The 23,800-nt window shown below is 42.0% G+C and overlaps 1 protein-coding gene across 1 annotated transcript in view; it reads right to left on the minus strand.

The window, feature by feature from the left end:
* Nucleotides 1-23,800, minus strand: part of vps37d (VPS37D subunit of ESCRT-I) — a 52,071-nt gene that overhangs the window by 25,302 nt on the left and 2,969 nt on the right. The window contains exon 2 of the mRNA XM_084940897.1: nucleotides 16,323-16,494. Coding sequence (XP_084797023.1) covers nucleotides 16,323-16,494 — 172 coding nt within the window. The remainder of the gene's footprint in view (nucleotides 1-16,322; nucleotides 16,495-23,800) is intronic.

Here is a 23,800-nt window from a genome sequence, read left to right on the forward strand (position 1 = left end):
TCAAATTAGAGGTTTCCATTTGAGTTTTGATTTAATATAATTTGATTATGTAATTAAAAAAAGAAAGTATCCCTAATGGTACACCCAACTGCCGGCCATCATCACAAACGGGTGCAGCGTGCAAACATAAATATGCATGTAGTGCCGCTCTCTCGCAGCATGTGTTCACCTCCTGGGGATCACAGTCGGTCGTCACATGCGAACACAAACTGACCCAGCTGACTGCAAAGTGTCTTGTCCCTCCGAGAGACAATATGACAGCCACGCTAATCCCCCCCACACACAAGTCAGACCGGGTTCAGTCGAAACCAAGGGGCAAATAAAGGTCACAGTAATAACTTTGAGCCCCTCAGGAAAATCCTACCCCCCATCTAGTTGTATGGGGGGGGGGGGGGGGGGGGGGGGTAGACAATGCGTTCAAGGGAGTCGCTTCCCCCTCGCTTGCTCTTACTGAATGTCAGCACCCAAGCAGTGAAGTCAGTCACGCAATCTTTAAATGCGATAATCATCGTTACTGGGATTCTGAAATGAAAAGCTTCATCAGAGCTAAGCTGGCACTATTAGCTGATTCCAGGTCTAAACACTCCTTGAGTTCCCAAAAGCAAACACATGGCGAGGCACTTCTGATGGTTAGAAATGGTCCAAATGGGCACAGAGAGATGCCATTATATGGCAGGAAGACGACGCCGGAAACTTCAGGCCAAGAGGACGTCTGAGCCAATCGACAACGAGGTTAGTCAGCAACTGTTTTTCAGCATGTTTTTGGATTATTCACAGTGAAAAGGTCCAGAGTCTAAACCTAGTCGGCCCGAGAGCTTGAGTCTTAAACTGTTTGAACATCACCGGAGATACTTGGACCTGAAAACGGGGTCTTTACTCCATCGCTTAACAGACGGATACCACCGTCACCTCCCTATTAATAATCTATCACGCCACGCTACGTTCTAGTGCTTGCAAACATCCGCTCAGGTGTAGTGAAAAGCAGGCATGGCCCTGCTGCTGACCCCACGCTGCAGATGCTGGGAGATGGGGGTGCAATGAGAGGTGACAGCCAAGAAAACAAATGCTCTTAGAGCAGCTGTATGTGGCCTACATTCAGGAGCTGATGAGGGGGGCGGGAGTGGACCTGGAGGCTGCTGTCAGCTGTACTAACGAGTGAATGGTATCGACGATGGAGTCGCACGTCCTGCCTGGGAGCTGATCTGAGACAATGAGGCGCCGAAGCAGTCGCACTGTGACTCTGTTTCCCAAGCCTCCCTTTTTTGCCCTCCTGTGGACGCTTCACACTAAAAGCAAACAGAATCCGTCTATCTACTATTCATCTTGTGTGATGCCGCAAACAATTTTCAGTAAAATTAAGTCCCTCCGAAATCGACATCATGCCATCTGTTAGTAGGCGTCTCCAAATTTCTTCCAGCTAAAATGGCGATAAGGCAGAGATACGAATCATACCTCTGTCAGTGCACAGCTCAATTATGAAACGCCACTTTGCAGGAATTTCAGTGTCAGGATGCTGCTTCATCTGAGATAAATCAAACTGCTGAAAGGGACGTTTAGGAGTGCAGGCTGAAAGTAAAAATCATTTTACTCCCACTCCCACTCACAAACCTGAAAGCAATTTAACATGTAAGAGCCCTAGAGGTCAGGCTGGTTAATAGAGGGAAGCACAGAGGTGAACATCTTCTTCCCAAAGCTAAAAAGAAAGGAGCAGCATGTTTAACTCAAAAATGATGTCGTTTTAGCTTCTACTCTTCACTCATAACACCACGTGATGAGCATTTAGAGGAGTACAACTGAAGGCTGAATTCAGGTTACCGTAACATTTTTTGAGAAGTTACCAAGAACTCCCACGATGTCGCTCTCTGTTTCTCCAGGCCCTAACTCTTTTTTACTGTTTCTATAAAAAAGTGGAGTTGAATCATTCGCACCCAGCTGCCCATAAACAGCAAGACTGTCCTTAACCGCGCTGTCAGGACAATCTATGGGAAAATCCAAGCTGATGGGCTTTTAAGACCCGGCGTGAAGCAAATGCAGATTGCAAATTTGTATCCATTTGCATCGCCTGGCATGGGTTCACCTCAGTACAGATGCTGTATGTAACCATGTGAATACATCAGTGTGTATTTGCTGTGACTGCTCTGCTATACTAACTCTTAATCCTCTGTCTACTTCTACTTCTCTCATTTCCAGCTTCATATTTTAATTCTTGGATTCTAGTAGATTATGATTCAGAGTTCAAAATAATCCTTGTCTGTCTTATTCCTGGACTTCAATTCATCCTGTCTGAAACAAGCCGTCTTGTTTGTTTTGGCACAAGAAGCCTGAGGCGCGAGGGGCTGATCCACAGGAAGGAAGCGGAGGTGGAAATACTTAAATGCAGGTGAGTTATGAGGGCGAGGCAGACAATCAAAGGAGGGAGCAGACAAAAGCAGGAAGTAAAAGACTCAAAAGACTTTAAATGATCTCCTTGAAGTTATTCGCGGTCCCTTTGATCAATTTAAAAACCCAACCCTCATTTTTATCACTGTTTTGATTTCTTTACTTCAACACTGCGACTGTGCTCTACTGAAACAGTCTCTGGAAACGTGAAGCTGCCTTTACCTTTTATACTTCAGCCAATATTTGCAAATTGAATTTCATTTCATTTTTTAATGTCTTAAGGTGTAATAAGCAATAATTTTTTTTTTTAAATTATAAATTCCGGCCATTATTTTATCGTTCAGGCTAGGGGTGGGCGATATAAACGATATACGATAGAAACTATATAAATTTGGCCAACGATAGAGATTTTGACTATCGCGATAGCGCATGTTGATGATGTCATCAAGGGAAAGCCAAATATGGGGAAAGCCAAAAACTGCGCTTCCTCCACTTCCGTAACATTGATTCATTAATGTTGAATTCTCTCGCAGCTGTTCTGTTCCCATGTTGTTGCAGTATATTAATAACTAACCTCGTATTGTGGATGAATAATCTCAGTTGTTCTCCTGACTGAAGTTTGGCCCGTGTATAGCATCCTGCTATGCGATTGCATTTGTCCCTAACCACCAGAATCCCTCGCGATAACTTTTATCGAGTGGAAAAAAAGTTGGCGTTCATCCTCCAGCTTCACTGTGCTAATGTTATGCTAACATAGCTGTGTCGCTAGCAATCACGTAGCACAACATTATATACCGGGTAGTCCAACTTCAGCAACCCTGCAAACGCCACTGCTGTTTAGTTTTCTGTCTTCATTTATGTTGGAAGTGGTAGCAGAGCTGTACGTTTTACTTAGTTTCAAAAATCTCTGTTAGAACATGCTATGAAATGTTTAGGTGTAAACTAGCGAGCTAACTTCCTGCTAACTTCTAACTCTGTTAAATTTCATAAATTCTGTTTTCATGGATGCCTGGATGTTAAACTTAATTGTTACACCTGCTAAAGCAGCATTGCTGATCATTTTATTACAGATGAAAGAATTTAGACCGTTTTTAACTCTGTGTTCGTTTGACTTTGGGACCTGAAGCCGACAGAGTTTTGGACCCAGATTACTCCGCAAAGCTCCTCACTACGGCAGCCGTAATGCTCTGACAATCCATCAAGCGGTGCGGCTAACCAAAGTTACACTAAAACATTTTTTAACAGATTTCTGCACGCCCAAAATCGGTTCGAGGTCAGTAAGCACAACCAGAATTCATACATAAGGCACACTCTTGATTTTTGAGAAAATTAAAGGATTTTAAGTAAATGGTAATGGTAAATGGACTGGTTCTTATACAGCGCTTTTCTACTCTGTCCGAGCACTTAAAGCGCTTTATACAGCTAATTCATTCACCCAATCACACCCATTCACACAAGCACTTCTAAGCTTAAGTGCTAAGTATCTAACATTCATACACATTCACACTCCGATGGATGCATCGGAGAGCAACGTGGGATTAGTATCTTGCCCAAGGATATTTGGCATGCAGACTGGAGCAGCCTGGGATCGAACCACCGACCTTCTGGTTAGTGGCTGATCCGCTCTGCCACCTGAGCTACAGCCACCTTATAGGCTGTGCCTTATAGTGTGGAAAATACGTTATACAGAAGAAAAGAATATATCGCGATATATATCGTTACCGCACGTGCTTCAAATTATACCGCGATATGGATTTTAGGCCATATCGCCCAGCCCTAGTTCAGGCTTTGAAAAGGTTCACTTCTTTTATTTTTTCTGCATGCTCGGTGGTAGTTCACACTTTGTGCAGCACACTGTGCTCCATCTGGAATTTAATGTTATGTAAATCAAGTTTTGCTTCCTAATTAGACTAAACACAGCAGAAAGTGAGATAAACCATTAAACTAAACATTTCTTTCTTAGCAGAGTCTCTAGTTGAACCGTAAACACAGTTCAGCAGGTCACCAAAACATTTTAAATCCTCCTCTGGGAACAGGCGAGTGAACAGAGGGCTGGGCTGACAGATGGACGGACCGGCATGACCTCGCTTTGGCGTTTTGCTGTTAAAGGGTCAGTTCACAAAGATTACACTTCCCCTCTTCTTCAAAGGAAGAAATACACATTCAAGGCAATTTTGGTTTCATTTATTAAGGAGATAGAATTTAAAATTTTTTCCTTGGAGTCATTTTCTGTGGTGTCAGGATTAAACTTCCTTCACTTCCACTGTATCGGGGAGGCGACTGAAATCTCAGACAGTCTACTTATAGACAAAAAGGAATAAGCACACTTTTCACTAAGGATAAAACTACTTGGTGATTAAAGTTGAAGAAAATTCATTTTCGCCAATGCTGAGTTGTGATTAAGATTTTAAGATTTAAGATTTCATTTATAACATTAGCCTTTAATTTTCCACGTCTCCTTGTGCATTGCGATATTCTGCAGTGAACCGAGGCTAACAGAGCTAAAGTTGGCAGCTTTATGGCTGCAGAGGCCTTGAGGCAGACACTTCATGGCCCAAGTGAACAAAAGCAGCAAAGCTGATGTTAGAATTTGTCTCGTTAACGCCATTATGCATAAAAATGATTGAAAACTATGATTATTACATCAAATAATTTCTGAATATGTGTGGGCAAGATAAATACAAACAAGAGCCTTTAAAATAAGGACTGTTGCTTGAGGGTTAATCGCTAACTGAGGACGCAATCAGTCATTAATTAAAATGCCTAAAAATATCTGATTCCAGTTCTAATTTGTTAATAATTTGTTCTTTTTCCGTTAAGCAAGTTAGACGGTTGGAATTTTAAACTGCCGGCCAGACAAGGGGAGGGAAAAAAAAGCATTTTTATAGTGAGCTTTGAATCTGGAAAAAATGTTAACGGGCAATTTTAACTGATGTGATTTGGATTTAGTTTGAAAGCTGAACAAGACGGAGCCATGTCTGCTGCTTGTGGCAAAATGATCCATTTCAAAATTACTAAATCTAAACAAACATGATATTTAAAATATGTTGTGCAGAAACAAAAAAAAGAAAATTGAAAATATCAATGAAATAAAAGCCTAAAAAAGCTTTAAAAAAACCCAACAAAAACATGCACATATTTCATAGAACTTTCCATTATCCTGTTATCAATGGGCCAAATCCTGTAAAATAAACTATGGGAAGTTGTAGGAGAGGTGGTTTGATGAATTAATGGTCAAAGATATAAATTACTCCTGGTCGCATGAAGGTTAACATTTAACTGAATCTTCTGTTCTCAGCATCATATTTCATCTCCACACAGTGTCACGGCTCCGTCTGCACACGCAGCACTGAACACGTTTCAAAAAAATCACCGTTTTATTTATTTATATTCGGTCTGGACTGGTCTGCAGTTTAACAGCCAAAACAAATTACCCAGATCGACTCGACTCGTCAGGCACCGATGCCCCTTAAAGCTCCGACTACACGGACGCCCACGGAGGCGGGGCAGGTTCGCAGTCAGCATTAAAATTCTCTACACTGATCTGAGATGATGTGCAGTCAAAACCAGCATCGTGTTGTTATCGGCCTGGTGCTGCGGGAACACTGATCGATGTGACAGTTACCGTGAAGGCAAAGAAACAAGCTCTCAGCAGACAGCTGATGTCAACATGTTAACAGACCCCGCTGAGGCACCGCCGAGCACTGAGGTACATTAAACAGAGTTAAATCTTTCCCGTAAAGTGGAGGAAGAAGCTGAAATCAGTAGGATTAGAGGTTAGTAAGCTAACTTCCAGTTCGACCTTCAGTATAATGAAGGTGGTTAATTTTTCACTGTGTTATCTTATGCTGCAGACCTAACCTGCTAGGAGGACACTTTTGACGAATGCCCGAGGCGAATCAGGAGAGAAGGATAACTGCTGCCCAGGCGAAAACCAGTGATGATCCTTTATGTGTCAGGAGTATGAGAACAGCTGAGATACTGTGTCTCTGTGTCTTTCAAACCCCAACACAAGCTACCACCCCTGGGATCGGGTCCCTCGGTGCAAACAGAGCAATACAGTGTACGCTGTTGAGTGTAAGTAGGACTACTGTGAATTATAACAACCTCTGGCTAAGCATCAGGCCAGGACTCTATTTACACACACATCCTGCACATCCTGAACAGAAACGCTGGTTTGAGTAGGCAATCAAGGTAGTAACCATTCAACCGCCATTGCCCAAACCTCTGTGAATAGCACTCACAGCCACTGATCAATAGTCGTGACATTTTCCATATTACCGATCGTGAAACTGACTCATCGCACATGGTTAGTCGGTGGTGCTAGTTTCGGTTGTTTTGCAGCTGTGCCATCTATATGGTCGCGCTCAGCTGACACTGAGAAGGTCACACAGATGAGTGATGAAACATTTCTCCAACTGAAAACGTTCAGATTAACAGAATTAAACAGATTAACAGATGTTAAGAGCAGCTATACATCTTTGAAGTCCACGGGCTGGGTGCGTGTATAGTTTGTGAAGTCAATTCTCTGCAGACAAGTGTGCAGTCACAAAAAACACTGCTGCAGTGCAGGTCCCCGCTGTGATCGGCAGGCAGAAACATCCTTAACGCTGCACATGAAAATGAGAGATCAGTTTTATCTCTCCTCACCTTGAAACTTGTTTTCACTCTCTGAAAGAGACAATCAGACATTTAACCTAGACTTCACACTTCTCTCTGACACTCTTTCTGTCTACAGCAGAGTGTGACACAAAAGGATGCCTTCAAGGAGACACCGCAAGTGTGCATCGTTAGCAACACCAGCATGATATAACGCATCGCGGCAACCAAAAGTCAGAAAGTCCCTTCTCTTGCTGCACAAGCACAGTGATCTGTGGTAGGTCCTGCGCTCTGGTATTGTGGGTGTGATTAGCAGCTTCTATTTTGGTCGAGGAAGTGCACCAGGGCAAAGTGCAAAAGACCCGTGGGCTCTGAAAGAGCAGTGAGTCAAAAAGCCCACCTGCTCCTCTAACCTACCCATCAGACACATGTAGAGGTGTGTGTGTGGGGGGCGGGAGTGGACCTGGAGGTGTGTGTGCGGCCGGAGGATCGTGATTCTGCCCTTTTCAGCTTCATATTTTTAATCTTGGGCGTCTACCAGAGTAGCTTAGTATGGTTCACAGTACAAAATAATCCTAATTTGATTTATAATAAGCACCAGCGCAGCTATGTCACCATCTGAAACAAGCTGCTTTACCTACACTTTAAGTCAGTCTGCTCATTGGCTTCCAGAATAACTGGCCCACGGCATCTGTCCTGCTCCACCACATCACTGCAGAGATATAAGCTTTAGCTTAAAAAGACTCTTAACTGACAGATCAGACTGATCTTTATGCAGATTGATCTTTATTTTAAATTCATGCCATGAACGCAATCTTTGATTCTAAGCCCTGTAAATCCATTTTTGGAGAATCAGAAGTGATTATACGTGATTTTGCCAATCAATCAATCACATATTTGGTATGGTTAATGATGATTTAAACACATCGAGTAGTTGAAAAGTGCTGGATTCATATGTGAGGGATTGTTCTCAGATCGATTTTAAAGCAACTCCATCACAGAGACTTCTGTGAGATTGTCAGGGCTGAATTTAATTTCCATGCATGTGCGTGTATATATGTAACTGCTATTGATGTTAAATGAATATTATCATCATCCTATTTATACAGTTTTCTTATTTGCTGTGCCAGATTCCATTTTTATCTTTACAGTGTTTATTCTCTTTTGATGATTTCTATTTAACCTTTATTTCTTTGCTTTTATCCCCAGAAATAAATGAATAAAACCCAGTGAACCATGCTAAAAATAAATAAATAAATTTGTTCATAGCTCCAGTGTGCATGCCGAAAAGCAATACGTTAGCTCGGCCGATCAGTGAACTGGGAATGCAGTGAACCGATTTACTCTGTATGACCAACAGAAATGGCTTTTATTACAGAGTCTATTTATGCCTTTAAGCACGACACGTCCGCACACTGCACGCCTGTCCTGCTGATAATGTCCTCTCGGGTCGAAGGCTGCGGAATATCAATGAGTACGACTAATGGAGCAGCAGCTGGAAACACAAACATGTGGAAGCCAACGCTCCACAAGAGCTAATGTGATCTTTTTCCCCTCGAAGGTTGCTAAATTTGCTGCACTGACACAAGAAATCAAGTTAAGAAACGCAGCTCAAGATGTCGGGGAAGTGATCTGTCGCCGATCACACACAAATAGGTCACGGTATTGCAGATGGGGGCCCTTGCAGGACTTGCATGTATCAGAGGATTGAAAATTAACTAGCAAGTCAGCAGCAGTGAATTAGACCCCCTGCAGCACATCAGCCTTGTGTTTGTCCTCTCTAATGCAACAAACTGCTATACAAGTGTGATAACAGCTTCATAGCTTCTTCTAAAAATGCTCAAAACAGAAACTAGCACTTTGCTGAAAGCCAAAGAAACAAGATTTGAAGTGTAAAGATGATTTTCCCATCTGCTGCTGTGGCCCTTCGATCACGTCTTTTCCCTGCCCCCTCACTCTCTGCTCTTTGAGTTTTTGAGGGTTAACGATGTTTCTCCAGCCTCCACGGTCAGCACAGCTCATGGGATTAAACTTGGCTTTAAGACCGCTCTCTAATGCTGGAGCCCGACAAGTTGAAGACCTCCGCTCGCAGCTTCATATTCAATCTATTTCAAGGATTTTGCCCATTTCGAACACTCCTGCTGCTCTGCACTTGCTTTTTTGTTACAATGATACAGATGCCTTTTTTTAAATAAATACAAACCCAACAGGAATCAGATCCACCTGCAGACAATCTAAAACTGCCTTTGATGGCCTGCAAGGACAAAATAGGTTTTTAAATCACTTTTGTTAAATAGGCCCAAAATGTCTGTCAGATGAGCCAACTCTGACTCCTACTGTCTGCAGACTCACTGTGCTTATGTGCCTAGTCACCCCACAAAGGTCCAATCTGTGCCAACAAAAACCCCACCAGCAAAAAGGTCCAACCATATAGACCTCTATGAGAAACTGAACCATCAGCTTTCATGATTCATGACCTCAGTAACCTTCCTTATGAGCATTCGTGGGCTTGGTCACTAGTTTAGTGAAGACAAGATGATGTTTGCTTTGATTTTTCCCCACTAGTGTTACCATTATACATCGAGACTTATGTTTAGTTTTTCATGTCCCCTCCAAAAATCACCAGCTCACTGTGGTGGACACAATGTGGTGGTGCTGAATTTTCCCAGAAGCCTTAGTGGCCAAAAACAAAGTGTCTTGGATAAGAGGCCAGACTGAACACGTTTGAAGAAAAAAAGAAGAAAAAAAACCCCTATGAACAAATAATCTAGGGGCCAGATCCTGGGACAGGATACCGAGGTCCAGGGGTGCGTGCCTGGTGACGGGTTTTAGCTCATATTTCTGGGGTCCTGGGTGTTTGAGATGATTTCTGTTTTGAAATTAGTGGCATTTGTTCTCTCGTCATTTCCTGCTCTGTTTTGAAGGTTAGTTTTCTCTTATGTCTAATCTAACTTTTCCCTCCTTTGTGGCCGTCTGCTCCGCCCTCATTTGTTCTCCAACTGTGGTTGATCGTCTGTACCTGTGATTTGCTCCCACTTGTCTTTTGTTGACAGTTAGATTCCCTCATTGTGTTTGCTGTTTGCTTTGTGCATTGGAAAAGGGAGGTCTGCATAGCTCTGCTCAGAGTGCTGCCCCTGTGAAAATCGATATGCACATTAAGTTATATCTGAGCTGCTAAAGAAAGTGTTTGAACACCACCCGGTCAGTACAGGGCAAGTGGTGAAGCAGCCAACAACGGTCACACCGATAGCCTGGATTAAATACTCACACATGCAGCCCTCGAGCTGAAAGCAGAGGTAGAAACATGCACCCGAGTGCAACACGCTCAGCATCTTCACTTTGCTCTGCATCTCCTCTGACACCACTTCACTCACTCTGAATCTCTAAAATATGCAACAGACACTGAGCCAACTAATACAGTCAAAAAGTGAATGATATCAGAATGCCAAGCGCCTCATAAATGTCTAAATCCACACGCAGAGAAACCCAAAGAAACGTTCAGCTCTTTTAAATCATTCAAACCCACAAGTGACTTGTTGACTTTCAGTCAGAGGGTGTAATCCTTTTTATTTAAATCAGAGTATGGAAAGTCCCGAACAAAAAGCTTGGTTAGGCACTTTGTTCTCCAGCAGCAGAGGTGCTGGATAGTCTCAGTCAGCTGGGTCCACAAAGGAAGGGAACATAAAAGCCCCGTCTCACAGTTCCCATTCATTTAGATCTGCTATGATAGCAACAAGAAAGCCAATAATCCCATTTTAATGACCACACCCAGCTACAAGTATGAAACAAGACACAGCAAGTACAGTCCCGTCTAATGCTGACCTCTGATTGTCCTGAACATGTGGGTGTAAAGAGAATTTATTGAGAGGCCACTGCTTTTATAAATTGCTTTACGACAGGAAATTAATATTTGCACTTTCATTCTTATTACTCTGTAAAATTTAAAAAAAAAAAATGTAAAAAAGCGATCGGCACGTGGATATAAAAGAAAAAAGGTGCAGTCAGGTCGCTGTTAGTAAATCACAGAATTCAAACAGCTGAAAACATTCAATGGCCTCAAACGATCCGCAACGATCCGACTACCTACAACGGTTTGATTAAACTGGTGCCAGCAACCGTTCCGCTCGCAGCGCTGACAAACGGCGTTACAAAGCTGCCATGCCTCATTTTCATGTTTTCAGCTATGGCAAAAGTTTTGATATCTCTTCAAAATCAAACCTCATATGAAGTCTACATAGTTTATAGCCTTAACAGTGGGTAAAATGGTTCCCAGTTGCAACAGGCAAGGACTATGAGATCATCCATCGCTTTCCAGAGGGCCATTTTGTGCTCATGTGCTCCTCATTTACTATTGCTAAAAGTCAAGATTTGGCACCTTACACAACATATTTCCAGTTTGCAGTAATTAAGGTGGCAGATCTACTGTGAAACCAATCAGTAATCATTAAAATAATGGGCCCTTGATTCCAGAAAGGGACAAAAGCAGCTTCTAACCATTTATACTTGCATACTGCCAATGTTCGCAGCAGAAATCACTGAAAAATAAAGAAATATACACACAAATGTTCCCACCAACTTCTGACAGACTGTCCCTCCATAGAGACACCAAAAGTGTTAGATTTGTGTTTTTTATATACACTTTGCTTCCACGGTCCTGAAATGAAACTAGTACACAGTCTTTACAGTTGGTTTCTCTCCTCTGCTCCTGGTTTCACCACGTTTCTCATGTGAAGACTGTGCATTACTTTTGTTTGTTTTTTTAAACATGTGCACTAGTTTCATTTCAGGGTTGTGTTTCAGGGTTGAGTCTCTAATGTGTTTTGTCCTCGTTTACAGTTTCTCTCCTCTGCTCTCGGTTTTATCACGGTCTTTCTGTCTTTATCACAGAAGTCAAGATAACATATTACATGTGTACTGTTTATACTCTTTGTGTACTAGTTTAACTTCACCGCTATACAAGAGTCTCTCCTGTGCTCTCGATTTCACCGCGTCTGTTTCACTCTGTTCTTCTAGTCAGTAGAGGCAAGCAGGACAGGACGCAGAGACAACCGACATAAAGACAAGGTTATTTTAAGGTTATTTTAAATGAAGACAGCTCGTTGCGTTACTGTAGGAGAGAGTGTTTCTCAAAATGTACCATGGGCCCCACCAGCAAACTGTTGAGCCACTGCAGGTCAGTTGAGGCCAACTGGGTGAAAACTATAAGGTGAAACAAGAGTTTGGTGACGTTTGGCAATTGCAACAACCTGTATTTAATGTGAATTTCAACTTCGACCATTTAAATTTAAAAATCATTGGGTCTGAATTCTTTAGGCATCTATAAAAAAAAGGAGAACTACTGCTCTAAGAGCAATAAAGTCTTCCATATATGGGTTAAACCACATAAATCAATGGGGGGTGACTCTTGCTCAGCTTTGAATTTGAAAAAAAGAGCAGCTGATAGGCAAAAGATACCCCACCCCCAACTCCCTAGCTGAGGCCCACCGCAAAGCTGTCAACCCAGGGGAAAACCACTGAAAGGTTAATTAAATATGCACTCGATGGCTACATACATGATACCACTCTATAAGACTGGAGCTAATGTGCCTCGGGCAAACATCAACCTCCACACAGAAGAAGAAAACAGCATTGTTCTTGTGTTTCAATGCAGAGCAGTATGGAGCAATAAGGACAAATATAGCTCTTGTCAAACATCCACGTTATTGTACCCATAATTCAATCTTTCCCTGCTGTGATACCCAAGCAAAGCTTTTAATGCCTCATTTGAAAAACTGAGAAAACAAAGGCAGGGCGAAGGGAACATCACTACCAGGTAGTGTTTCCTTGCAGTAATTATTTTCCCATTAACGAAAGACTATGAGGATGCTGAAAGAACGATGCAGTTAATGGAGCAAATGCTTCACTTGCTTTTGTGACATGAAACTAGCGGTATCCAGACTGCAAAATGTAAAAAAAATTATTTTAAGTATTATGAGATTCAGCCCAAGAAGCCTCTTCCCCGACGCCCAAACTAAGAGAATTGATAACACAGCCAATCGACAGTCTCAGAGATTTGTTCCCCTCAGATGCAATCGATAATCCAGGAAATTGGAAATGCTATCAGCTGATGTTTGAGCTTGATTTCAATGTGACTTGACTGAGAAATCCAAAGTTTGAAATGCTGTTCAGTACAGTTACCTGCCTCAGCTGGACTTCCTCTGCTTTGGTAATAGGCTGTCCAAGAATCCTTTTCAAACTAAAATATAGCAAAGATACCATTTCTTTTCACGCGTGCGCCTGTGACTGTGGACCGACTTTCAACTAAAAACAACTTACAGTTACTGCGGCTTCCATATATCGTGACCGATTAAAGCTGCTGTCATTTTAAGTATCTGTAAATAGCAAACAGACCTTTTCGGCTCAGGTGTTCATATGGAGGTGTGAGCGACTGAAGCACTGACCTTTAGAGTAGTTGACAACTCCCTTCATCTCCTGAGCCACAAGAAATTCATCATGGAAAACACGCTCAGAAAAACTGGCCACAAATGTGTTTTTTAATAATTTGGTGGATTTTTAGTTTGGGGGAAAATAAAGGTTCAGTGTGAAAATGGCTACTAAAGTAGTGAGTAAATGGTTATGGAAGGAGGAGGCAGCCAAGGGGTCTGTGTTTACGCCCATGATCCACATTATTTATATTTCACATCATATTTTAATACATCCATCCATTCTTTGCTGCTTATCTGGGTTGCAGTCGCCAACTCTTACGTACATTGAATGCATCTAAGTGTCCGTTTAAAGTTTCTTTATGTGGCATCTAAATATGAGGTCAGAGAAGTCAGTGGTGCCACAGCTGCAGCGATCCCATCAGAAGATAGTCTCTAGTTACATGCCTGCCTGTCTGTGCACAGATACAGTAACAGAAATCGAGTAGCAGAAATCAAAACTAAGGCGGAGTTCGAACATGGTTGCGGTCCAGACACAGAGTGCTGAGTACTTGTTAAAGAATGCATTAATGTCTTATTGTTGGGCCTCAAGGTCAGAGGGTCTCAGTCTGAAAAGTGAGTCTAACACATGAGTGGCTCAACCTCTAAATATCTGCCAGTTTCCCAGTGACCTGTTTAAGGTTAGGTTCACGTATACTGATTAATATGTAATTTTAACCTATATTGGTAAACGCAAAAGGAAATTCTATAACAGAAGTGGAAATGTGTTAACCTAACCAAGCCTTGTGGCTTCCTTTGGCTTGAATTGTTTGTTAAATGAAGGGGTTAAAGCTGTATTACTTCTACTGACCAGCAGGGGGCAACTCCTCCGGCTACAAAAGGCAGTGGTAAACTGACCCTCTGCACACTTGATCTATGATGTTAACACAGTAACAGCTTGAGGCTGCACAATGGGACCTCAGTAACCAATGGATGATGTAGACTAGTGGTCTCTAGTAGCCGTCAGTAATTTCCCTCTTTCCCTCTCTTTCATGGTGACTACTTTTAAATTTGAAACAGGGCTGTTGATTGAGTGTGAGCAGCCATCTATAAGTACCCCATCAGTACTGTGTACCTGGTCAGTGTTTACTAGTTAAACACTACCAAGTTTGTGCAAAGTCACACCAACACTCGTTTCTATTTGGGCTAATTTGTGTTTTCAGTGCAACTGGAGATTGGTCCAGGGATTAGTTTTCACCTCCACACCTGTCACACACACACACACACACAGGTAACTTTTATGTTTACAAATATTGCCGTTTAAAGAGGTCCAACTAGTAAATCTTACTGGTCTGGTTAGGCAGTTAAGTTGGTGTGATCTGCGAACATTAATCCCAGCTTTGGAGTCTCTTTTGGCAACATAGTCCTCCTCTTTTGTGTCACATTCCAGCGATCTCAAGTTTCCCTTCATTTATTTCCCCCCGCTCATTAGTGTTGTTCCTCCTTTTCTCTAGAAACCTGATGGTTTCATAAAAGAACATCTTCAACAAATATTTCTGAACAAGCCACAATATGTTCATGTTTTTAGTGGGTTTCCATCCCATGGAAGTCGGAGCTCTTGGTTTCTAGTGTAACAGGAGAAGGCAGCAGTGGAAAACAATGCCAATAATATTTGTGAGAAACTGAAGCAGAAACACTCAAGGCCTCAGCTCCACCCGGGGACTACAACTACAGCTCACCCAGGCCAGCGTTCCCTACACCAAACTGCAGGATGTATTAAACAATACAGCTGTCTGCCTTGATCCACTCCGACGTTTGTCTCCGCTACAATTATTCGCCTCATTCATCTCCCCCCCCCTCCACACTCCTCCAGCACCAAATGAGAATCAGATGTTTTGGAGAGGAAGTACGGACCCCCGCCCATCCTGCTTTGCAGGGGAGGTGGGATAGCATCTGTGTAATAACGTGAACACATTGACAGGAAGTTTAAAATTCCACCCAAGTTCCAACTTCCACCGCTGGCCGGCAGCTGTGTCAGAAACCACGCACTAGACCTGATCCATACAAACTCACACATTAGGTTTACAAATAAGCAGCAGCCGCCGTTACCTATGGAAACTCATGCAGCAGGATTTATTTTATCAACTGCTCTTGGAGGAATGTCTAAACTCGTTCACGAGGCTTAAAAATTTAGGAGCATGGCTTAGAGGACATCCTCTGCTGCTGCCGCGCCGTCAAAAGCATGACTTCCCTAAACAAAGACAAGGCCCCTTTCACCCCACAAATTCCTTGACAACTGCTGCAAGCTTCCTGCTGGCATTTGATATGCTCCATTTCGTTCCCATGACCGAACTCCAGTCACGCCGAGGCGGTTGAAGGCTCGTCTCGCTGACACTCTGAAGCGTTGCTGCACTCCCGACGTGAAACTTCCATCATCTCATCCTCTGAACCAGTGAGGGTGACGCATCGAGTCAAACGTGATTTACATTTAGTTTTGCTTTCTGTGTCTCAAAGTGTGCAACAGCGAGTGTGTGTTTCTTAGTGCAATCACATGGGGAAGAGACAACGAGGAGCCGCTGTGGGTTATCGTGTGTAATTAGTTTCAACCTTAAGTGGTTGGGATGAAACCTTTCCTTTGGATTTGAGGAATTTTTTCTTTTGGTTGAACCTTTTGAAATCTCTGAGGCTATCATCAGAAAACTGAAAAATTCAGTGCTGCACTCTCACTTAGAAAGCCCATATTTACCCACCCGGTTTTGGACTCTGAACCAGTGACCCTGTCATCACAACCACACTCGTCTTGACTTATGTCTTGACAGTGATTCTGCGCTGGCACCCCATCCACCCAAAAAAAAAAAAAGAAAAAAAAAAAAGAAAGGAAAAACCCAAAACTGGCCTCCCCCCTCCCCGTCATTGTCTCCTCGGCGGTGGGGGCAAACTTACCAAGCTGACTCTGTTTTTCCCAGCATGTGGTTGCCAGGTTGGACAGTTCCCGGTATTTCTCCGCCAGTTGGAGCTTGCCGTTATTAAGGCGAGGTCGCCGAGCGAGGCTCTCCTCGGCCAAACTCCGGTTAGAGGTCAGCAGCATCTCCCTGTCAAACTGGAGCTCCTGAAACTGTGAGGGGAAAGAAAAACAATTAGTGTTAAATTAGCTGACATTTTTCCCTCGTACACGCAAAGACTCTCGTGACAACCGGCTCATGAACAGCTGTGCAGCCACAGTGCTGCACAGAACAGTGAAAGTATTTGGGCAATAACACAACTCTTGCAATTTTGCTTCCGACTTTGACTGTGGTGTGTATAAACCATCAAAACGCTAATTGCAGACTTTGTGCTGTAATTCAAGAAAGAACTGCATCACCTGCATTAGGAATAGGGCTGCCACAAACGATTATTTTGATAGTCGACTAGTCACCGATTATTTTTGCGATTAGTCGACTAATCACATCATGCATCCATTGGATGTACAGCATACAGCTTATTGCACCAGCAGCATCTGCTCTTATATAACTATCATTAGCTTACAGCTTTAAGTGTTTAAGGTCTGTGCTAACTAAAAATAAAGACAAGATGATAGTTTATTAAATTTTAATGAAATTTGCAGATTGTTTCGGTGAAGTTTAATAAACTCCTTGCTATCTAAAATATAACGGGACACCGGAGTATATTCTCGAGCATCTCACACTTCTGATAATCAGTTGTCTGCTTGACGTTTATTCAGCTGTGTAACTAAAGCTATAACTTTAATCTCAGCCAAACCGATTTACTCAGGAACAAATAAAATACTAAAAAAAAAAGCCAAACAATGACATTTTTAAGTTATCTAAGTGACTTATATATGTTTAACCTGAGTAGCGAAAGACGGCTGTGGGTTTGAAAACGATTTGCCGGGAGTCCGGTGTTCTCACGGGCTCTAGTGAGCCTTGCCCCCGGCTCGCTATCGAGCTAGTGGGTAACAGACGTCTCCGAAAACGTCGGAGCGCTTTTGAAAATATGTGGTGTCTTGATAAACTGAGCAGATATTTGAGGTTTACACAGCTACTTTCTCGCTTGAAAATATGTTAAACGTTTATTTTGTGACCCAGAAAGAATAATAAGAATAATATTAAAACTAACTAGTTGCTGCCATTGTTGGAAACTGAGCTGGGCTGCGCTATGAATTCTGGGACAGAGCTACTTCTTCTTCTTCGGGGTTTAACGGCAGCTGGCATCCTTGTACATGCAGTGCTGCCATCTTCTGTTTCAGTCCGTTATTACACTCTTAAATCCTACTACTTATTCCTGCGTCTTTTGTGATCTTACAAAGCTTCAAACGACGCGTCGACTATTAAATCAGTCGTCGACGACTTTGATAGTCGACGTAATCATGACTAGTCGACTAATCGTGGCAGCCCTAATTAGGAATTACAGACATTTTTATACATAGCGCCTCATTTTCAGAGACTCAGAAGGAAGTGGACAAAAAATTTAACTAGAAGGATGTTTTTAACACTTCAGTGAGAGATCGACTGATTGTGGACCTTAAAAATGATACACCTATTCTCTCAGGTGTTCTTGACAACACACTAAATATTGTGAAGGTTTTTTTCTTAGAAATTTAAATAATTCTGTGATCATCCACTTTGTCTTCTGTGATTCCTTCTAAATAATTAGATTATTTGGGCTCCTCAGTCTCCTGATGGCCACCTTCACATATATTGACATCCCTTTGGCGCTCCTGTTGCAATTTCAGCTCCTGAAATCGACTTAATTTGTCATGAATTAACAGAATGAGGGGTCTGGTCTTCTGTGGCCATGATGCTGCTTATCAGTTATTAGTCTGACTACTTCTGAGTCCCTGAAAATGATGGCCTGTGCATAAAAATGCCTCAAATTCCTAAACAGTTAAAGTGATGCATTTCAGTCACATGTTCATTATTTCACCACAATATTGTTATTTGATAGTTTTCTAATGTTCATGTTTTTCTGGGTTTTTTAAATTGAACAGTGTATATTGTTTTTCTTCCTCTACAGTTTCTTTGTGCTATGAGGGAAAAGCGAAGATCAGCCACTCATACTATCACTAATCGCAAGCACAACGAATGGCTACCAGCAAAAACTGCTATGCAAAGAAAGAGGAACATAAAAGAAAGCTAACGCCAAGGTTTAAAAGAAAACAAAAAAAACATCAAGTGTGATAACTATAAAACGCTGTTGTTTGCAGCCGTAATGTTGATAAAGGACTAAGATCTGGGTAAATGGGGAGGAGTGGTAAATGTGATATTGTCACTGGAGCATGAGACCACCATAAATTATTAAAATCAAAGCCACTCCCTTTAAGTCTGGTCCCAGCAATAGCAGCTGGCGTCTCAAACACAGACACAATGCCACTTTGTGAGTTTCACAAAGTTAAAAGAGTCAGTTTCACACATTCCCGCCACTTTCTTTTTGCTCAATTGCTCGCTTTCAGGGGTCAGCCTCTTTGGGCCTGAAGCCCTCTGCATTGAGTCCATGCTGCACGGTGCATCTGTCTCGCATTTTCCGGGTCATCAAAAGGATGGATGAGTCTCAAAAAATTTGCAGAATTTGCCCTGAGGTCGAAAGAAGGATGACTGTCTGAGCTGCTGAAAAACAGGATGTCAGATCTTCTTTTCATTCATTCTGAGGAATCAAAAGATAATACAGCTCAACTCACACTCACACTCCAATAAAGCTCCTTTCTTTCCTTAAACAAGAATCCAAACGGATGCATTTCCTGCCTCGGCTGGTCCGCCCAGTTTACCAAACAACAACTGCTGCGGTCTTCAGCGAGGGAGTGCTTTCTGTATTCTGATGCATAGGCTGGCGGTGTTTACCGCCCAAGACAAATGACACTTCAGAGTCAGGAACTCTGCACTGGAGAAGACGAGGCGACGCATTGTTGTCGTTTTCTGCCACGTAAACTGCAATAAAAAAGGTGTTCCTGTTGTCTTAAACGAGGCTCAAGCCGCCAATTTAACACTCGGTCTGTGAAGAAATTGAAGGCCTTAAAAGTCTTTTCCATTATAGAATTCTTCACGCAACACCAAGTATGTACCTGCAAGAAACGAAGCAGTGTTGCGCTGACAGTCTCCTGTCACGGAGCCAGCTTGTATGATTATGAAGACTTTCTTAAAGGAGATATGAAAAATATTTTTATAAAAACAATAATGGATCAAACGACAGTGTGTAATGTGGCGTCGCCCCCCCTGCAGATTTTGTGAACCCACTGCGAATTTCGCCCACTCTTCTCAGAGCTTTATATCTTCTTCTAGCTCATTGTTTGGCTGTCTTGCCTGAAACTGTTTTGACTCTGACTTATCTCACAGCGGGCGTTTTTTTTTTTCTTCTTGGTCACAGCAGGCAGCTGTACTAATCTCCACATGTAGGAGAAAAATATCAAATAACGCTGCTTGATTATTTTTAAAAAAATCACCGTTATTTTCTCATTTATTCATTAACCTCACAAATGTCATGCATTTAATAAACCGTAAAAAACAGCTTTTAGTGACGTCACTCCTGCAACGTGCTGACGTACAAACAAACTGCAATCGTTGCTGCGGCAACCCCAAAGTAATCTTGCGCGAGGTTACACAATGCCGTCTGCAAAATTTGTAACACAAACTGCAAAGCTGGTCTTGACAGCACATCAGACACCTGATCAAACAAAATCTAACCAAAAGGTGAAGAGTGTACTGCATTTCATAGCCTGAAAAGTGAATCCATGAATGAACATGATGCAGCTAGTGAAACATTGGCATCTTCTTCTTCAGGCTGACAGATTATATCTCTGAGCTGGCTGGGGAACACCTCGGTATTCCCTCTGATAAAGCTGGAGGAGGTGGCTGGGGGCGGGAGGTCTGAACTTATCTGCTTAGGCCAAAATAAGCAAAATGCAAAATAAAATACTAAAGGGTACTAGCATTGAATTCCAGGTACTAGCATCAGTTCAAGCATTAACCCAACCATACCCAGTGCAGGTCCGGATTGTATCCCAGTATCCCAAAAAGTGATGATGCAGTGAATTATGGTTCAGTCCCAACAGTAACATCTTCCCAACAAATGAGAAACCAGTGTGTGTTTAGTGTAAACAGATAAAGGGGATAACGTTACATCTATCTGCCTCGCTCCTACTCCACATACAGGTCTATACACACTGCTGTTTTTGTTATCAGATGACTGCATGGGCATTAAGAGTCATGTAAAATCATAGCTAAAGTCCTGATTTTATCACCCAACAAAAGCATTTTATAAAATGTATTTCTCAATTATGTTAATGCGTTAAATGGAAGTTTGAAGCTACATGGTGGCAGCTACACTGATGCTTCGCGGTTGATGGCACTTTAGAGGTCTACACCAGCAATGCAGCATTATCGTCATACCAATTTTCTGAGGAAGAGGAGTTGAAACTAAGCTTTTAGATTAAACAATAAAGCTTTCAAACCAGCACTAGCAGCACTCTCCAAAATACCCTGATGAATGTGTAAATGATAAGTACACGAGATATTAAAAAGCCCTCCTTTTATTTACAAAAGAGGGCTCTAAAGCGTTTGAATTTTTAAATACAATTGTACACCTCTGTTTTTCACCTATGACTCATGTACTGACAGTGAAGCTTTTCCTTTACTAAGACTTTATCATGTGGGATTTGTGGTTTAATTTAAGGGGAAATGCAAAGATTTCTGTCAAACAACAATGCAGACTCTCTGCAGACCACCCGAGTTTAATGACGTTCCACTGAAGGCCCACTCTGAGCCAGGAAAACCCTCAATAGCCTTTAAAAAGGCAAAATGGAGATTAAAATTCAAACCTTCTCTCATCAAAGAACTAGGAGGATTCTCAGGGAGAGCAGTTCACCTTGAGCACCAGTGCCTTAGCCCAGTTTTAAAGTCATCCAGTATGCACCAAAATGTAATGGGTTACTCCTTCACCCAAACGCCACTTCCTCACCAATTTTCATGAAATTTTGTCAAGCAAATTTTGAGTAATTTTACTCAAAGACAAAGAAGGTAAATGAATCTATTGGATGCCAGCGCTCTGTACTTGACAGCTTCCACGACATAAACCCACCCCCCATGTTTAATGTACAGCTCTCATCCCCTCCCCCAAGTCTTCAGCTAGTTGTGATTCTCATGTTCACACAGAATCACTGGGAAGATGACCTAGATCTGAAGTTTAGAGGTTACGTGAGGTCTGCCTCTACCTGGTTTCCCCTCCGAGGATCATTTTTACCAGTCTGCAAGATTAAAGAGCCCAGCAAAGTGGAAAGATCTCCAGACACCAAAAAACTACATCCGAATATGAAGTAATGAAGCGCAACTGAAAATACAACACAGCATGAAGCTTGTTGTGTAGCTGATTATAAATAGAGTCGTCAGGTATCCCATTTCATGTGGGACTGTGTGGCATTTTTATCCCGTGTCCTCTTGTTTAAAGTGAACATTTCTCATGCATAACTAAAATAACTGCTGTAAATGGGAAAAGGTGTTCTGAGTCTTTGCACGGGACCATAAAGACTCAATGCCATATCTTTAACATTATATTATTTGAACAGATCAAACTACCCCTAAGACAGGCTTAAAATGTGTTTCTATACAATCTTCTATACAATCTTTACACCAGCTGAGATATTACATTAACTGAAATATGACTAAAGAATTTGTTTAAGCAGTTTCCTCTGAACTAACCACTAAAGACGCGCTCAGGTTCACACTTTAAGGCTTCAACAGATGATGCATGGCAGTAAAATAAAATGTCAGACTGATTATTTATGTTTGTTTTCTTTTAATGATTCGATTATTTAAGTTCTGTGTCATGAAAGTGTCTAAATCACCATGGCAACTCGTGCTGAACACCTAACCTGGTTAGGAGCAGGTTGCATTGCAAGTCTTGGCTGAACGTGTCACGCTTTTTACTGATTCTTTTATTTATAACATGCTTTAAGTGTAATACGGATAATCTGCTGGGCAAATATGTTTTATATGTGCAAGCTGCTAAGTTGTACCTGAGTAAAACCGCTGGATAAAATGCAAAATCCGTAACATTATCATAAGATTATGTTTGTGTTAATTTTGTGATGTAGAAAATGTATGAACAGTCTTTTATAGTCGGTTCTAATCTGCTGCGAGGTCCCTTTTACACTTCTGAACTGCAGCTACAAGAACACATAGACACACAGTGAAAATACCTGTGTAATCATTCAAGTTAATTTCACTTTGATCTGCCAGGAAACTAAAGCTATTTCCATGACTCCTTTATTAGGCTATGAGACAGTAACATTCAATGCTTAAATGTGTCCAGTCCCAAGTTTCAGAGCTCTAATGTGCAGCTGTCATCTTAGAAATAAAACAGCAGCACTGATAAAAATCAGTATTAACATAGAAAACTCGATTTCTTTGTTTATTTTATCACTCTGGGTGCTAAATCACCAGATTAATGACCTTCTGCAGCATTAATAGCTTGTCTCATTTTCAATGTTGTTGCTTTTCACTGTTGCATTTTTCATGTTCTTCACAGATTTTTAAATCACCATCATAATCTGATAACATCTCTCGCGGGGATCATTTTCTGAGGAAGAAGAGTCATGTGATGCATGACACACCCCTTTTTATGTGAGCGTACACAGAGCCTGAAGCAGAAAGTCCAGCTAGAGCCAGCTAAAGCAAAGAAACCCTGGCTTTGTTGAACTATGTTGGCAGCATACCCCTCAGGTTCCACATAAACACCACCTTCGCCCCACATTTAGTCTGAAGAGAGATTTAGATACCATTCCTCACTGATAAGGGTTAATGAAACAGCAAGCAGTGATTACGGCATGTGTAGGCTACAGTTTATGTTTTGACATTTTATCAGCTTTCCAGTGGGTCGCTGTGTTGTTATCACATCGTGTGAGCGATTTCTGATGTTCCTACAAGCTGTGCGCTCCGAACATCTTTGCAGTTGCTTCTCCTTTATGTCATACAGTCGGACACACGTGGGTCTTGTTCAGCCTACCAACATCGGTGCTCTAATACCTGCTGAAGATGTCAGAAACTGTTAAGCATCCTGCAGTAATGCATTGCACAGCTGGCATTCAAACACGTATCACAACAAAACAAAAGCAGGAACAAAAGAGGAATGAATGGCTCTCACAGATGTCAACCTGACTGGTAGTCAGACTGGTAGCTGCTCATTTTTTTTTCAACCAATTTAAGTTCCGCATTATTATTGTTATTGTTATTAACTAATCCCATACATCACTGAAGCAGCAACGTTCAGAGCTTAAAAACTAAGCCAACCCCAAAAATACCCCAAACAGTAGTTCCTCTAATGGCCACTTGAGGCTGCTCCCAAAGTGACCCTACTCCCACAGAGCCCTCCCAAAGTCAAACTGTCTAACAGCACATCAGAAATAAGACCTGTTGGCACGAGTCTAGTTTCATTAT

This window comes from Perissodus microlepis, chromosome 10 (assembly GCF_051167445.1).
Source record: "Perissodus microlepis isolate ML-2025 ecotype Zambia chromosome 10, ASM5116744v1, whole genome shotgun sequence".
Lineage (NCBI taxonomy): Eukaryota > Metazoa > Chordata > Actinopteri > Cichliformes > Cichlidae > Perissodus > Perissodus microlepis.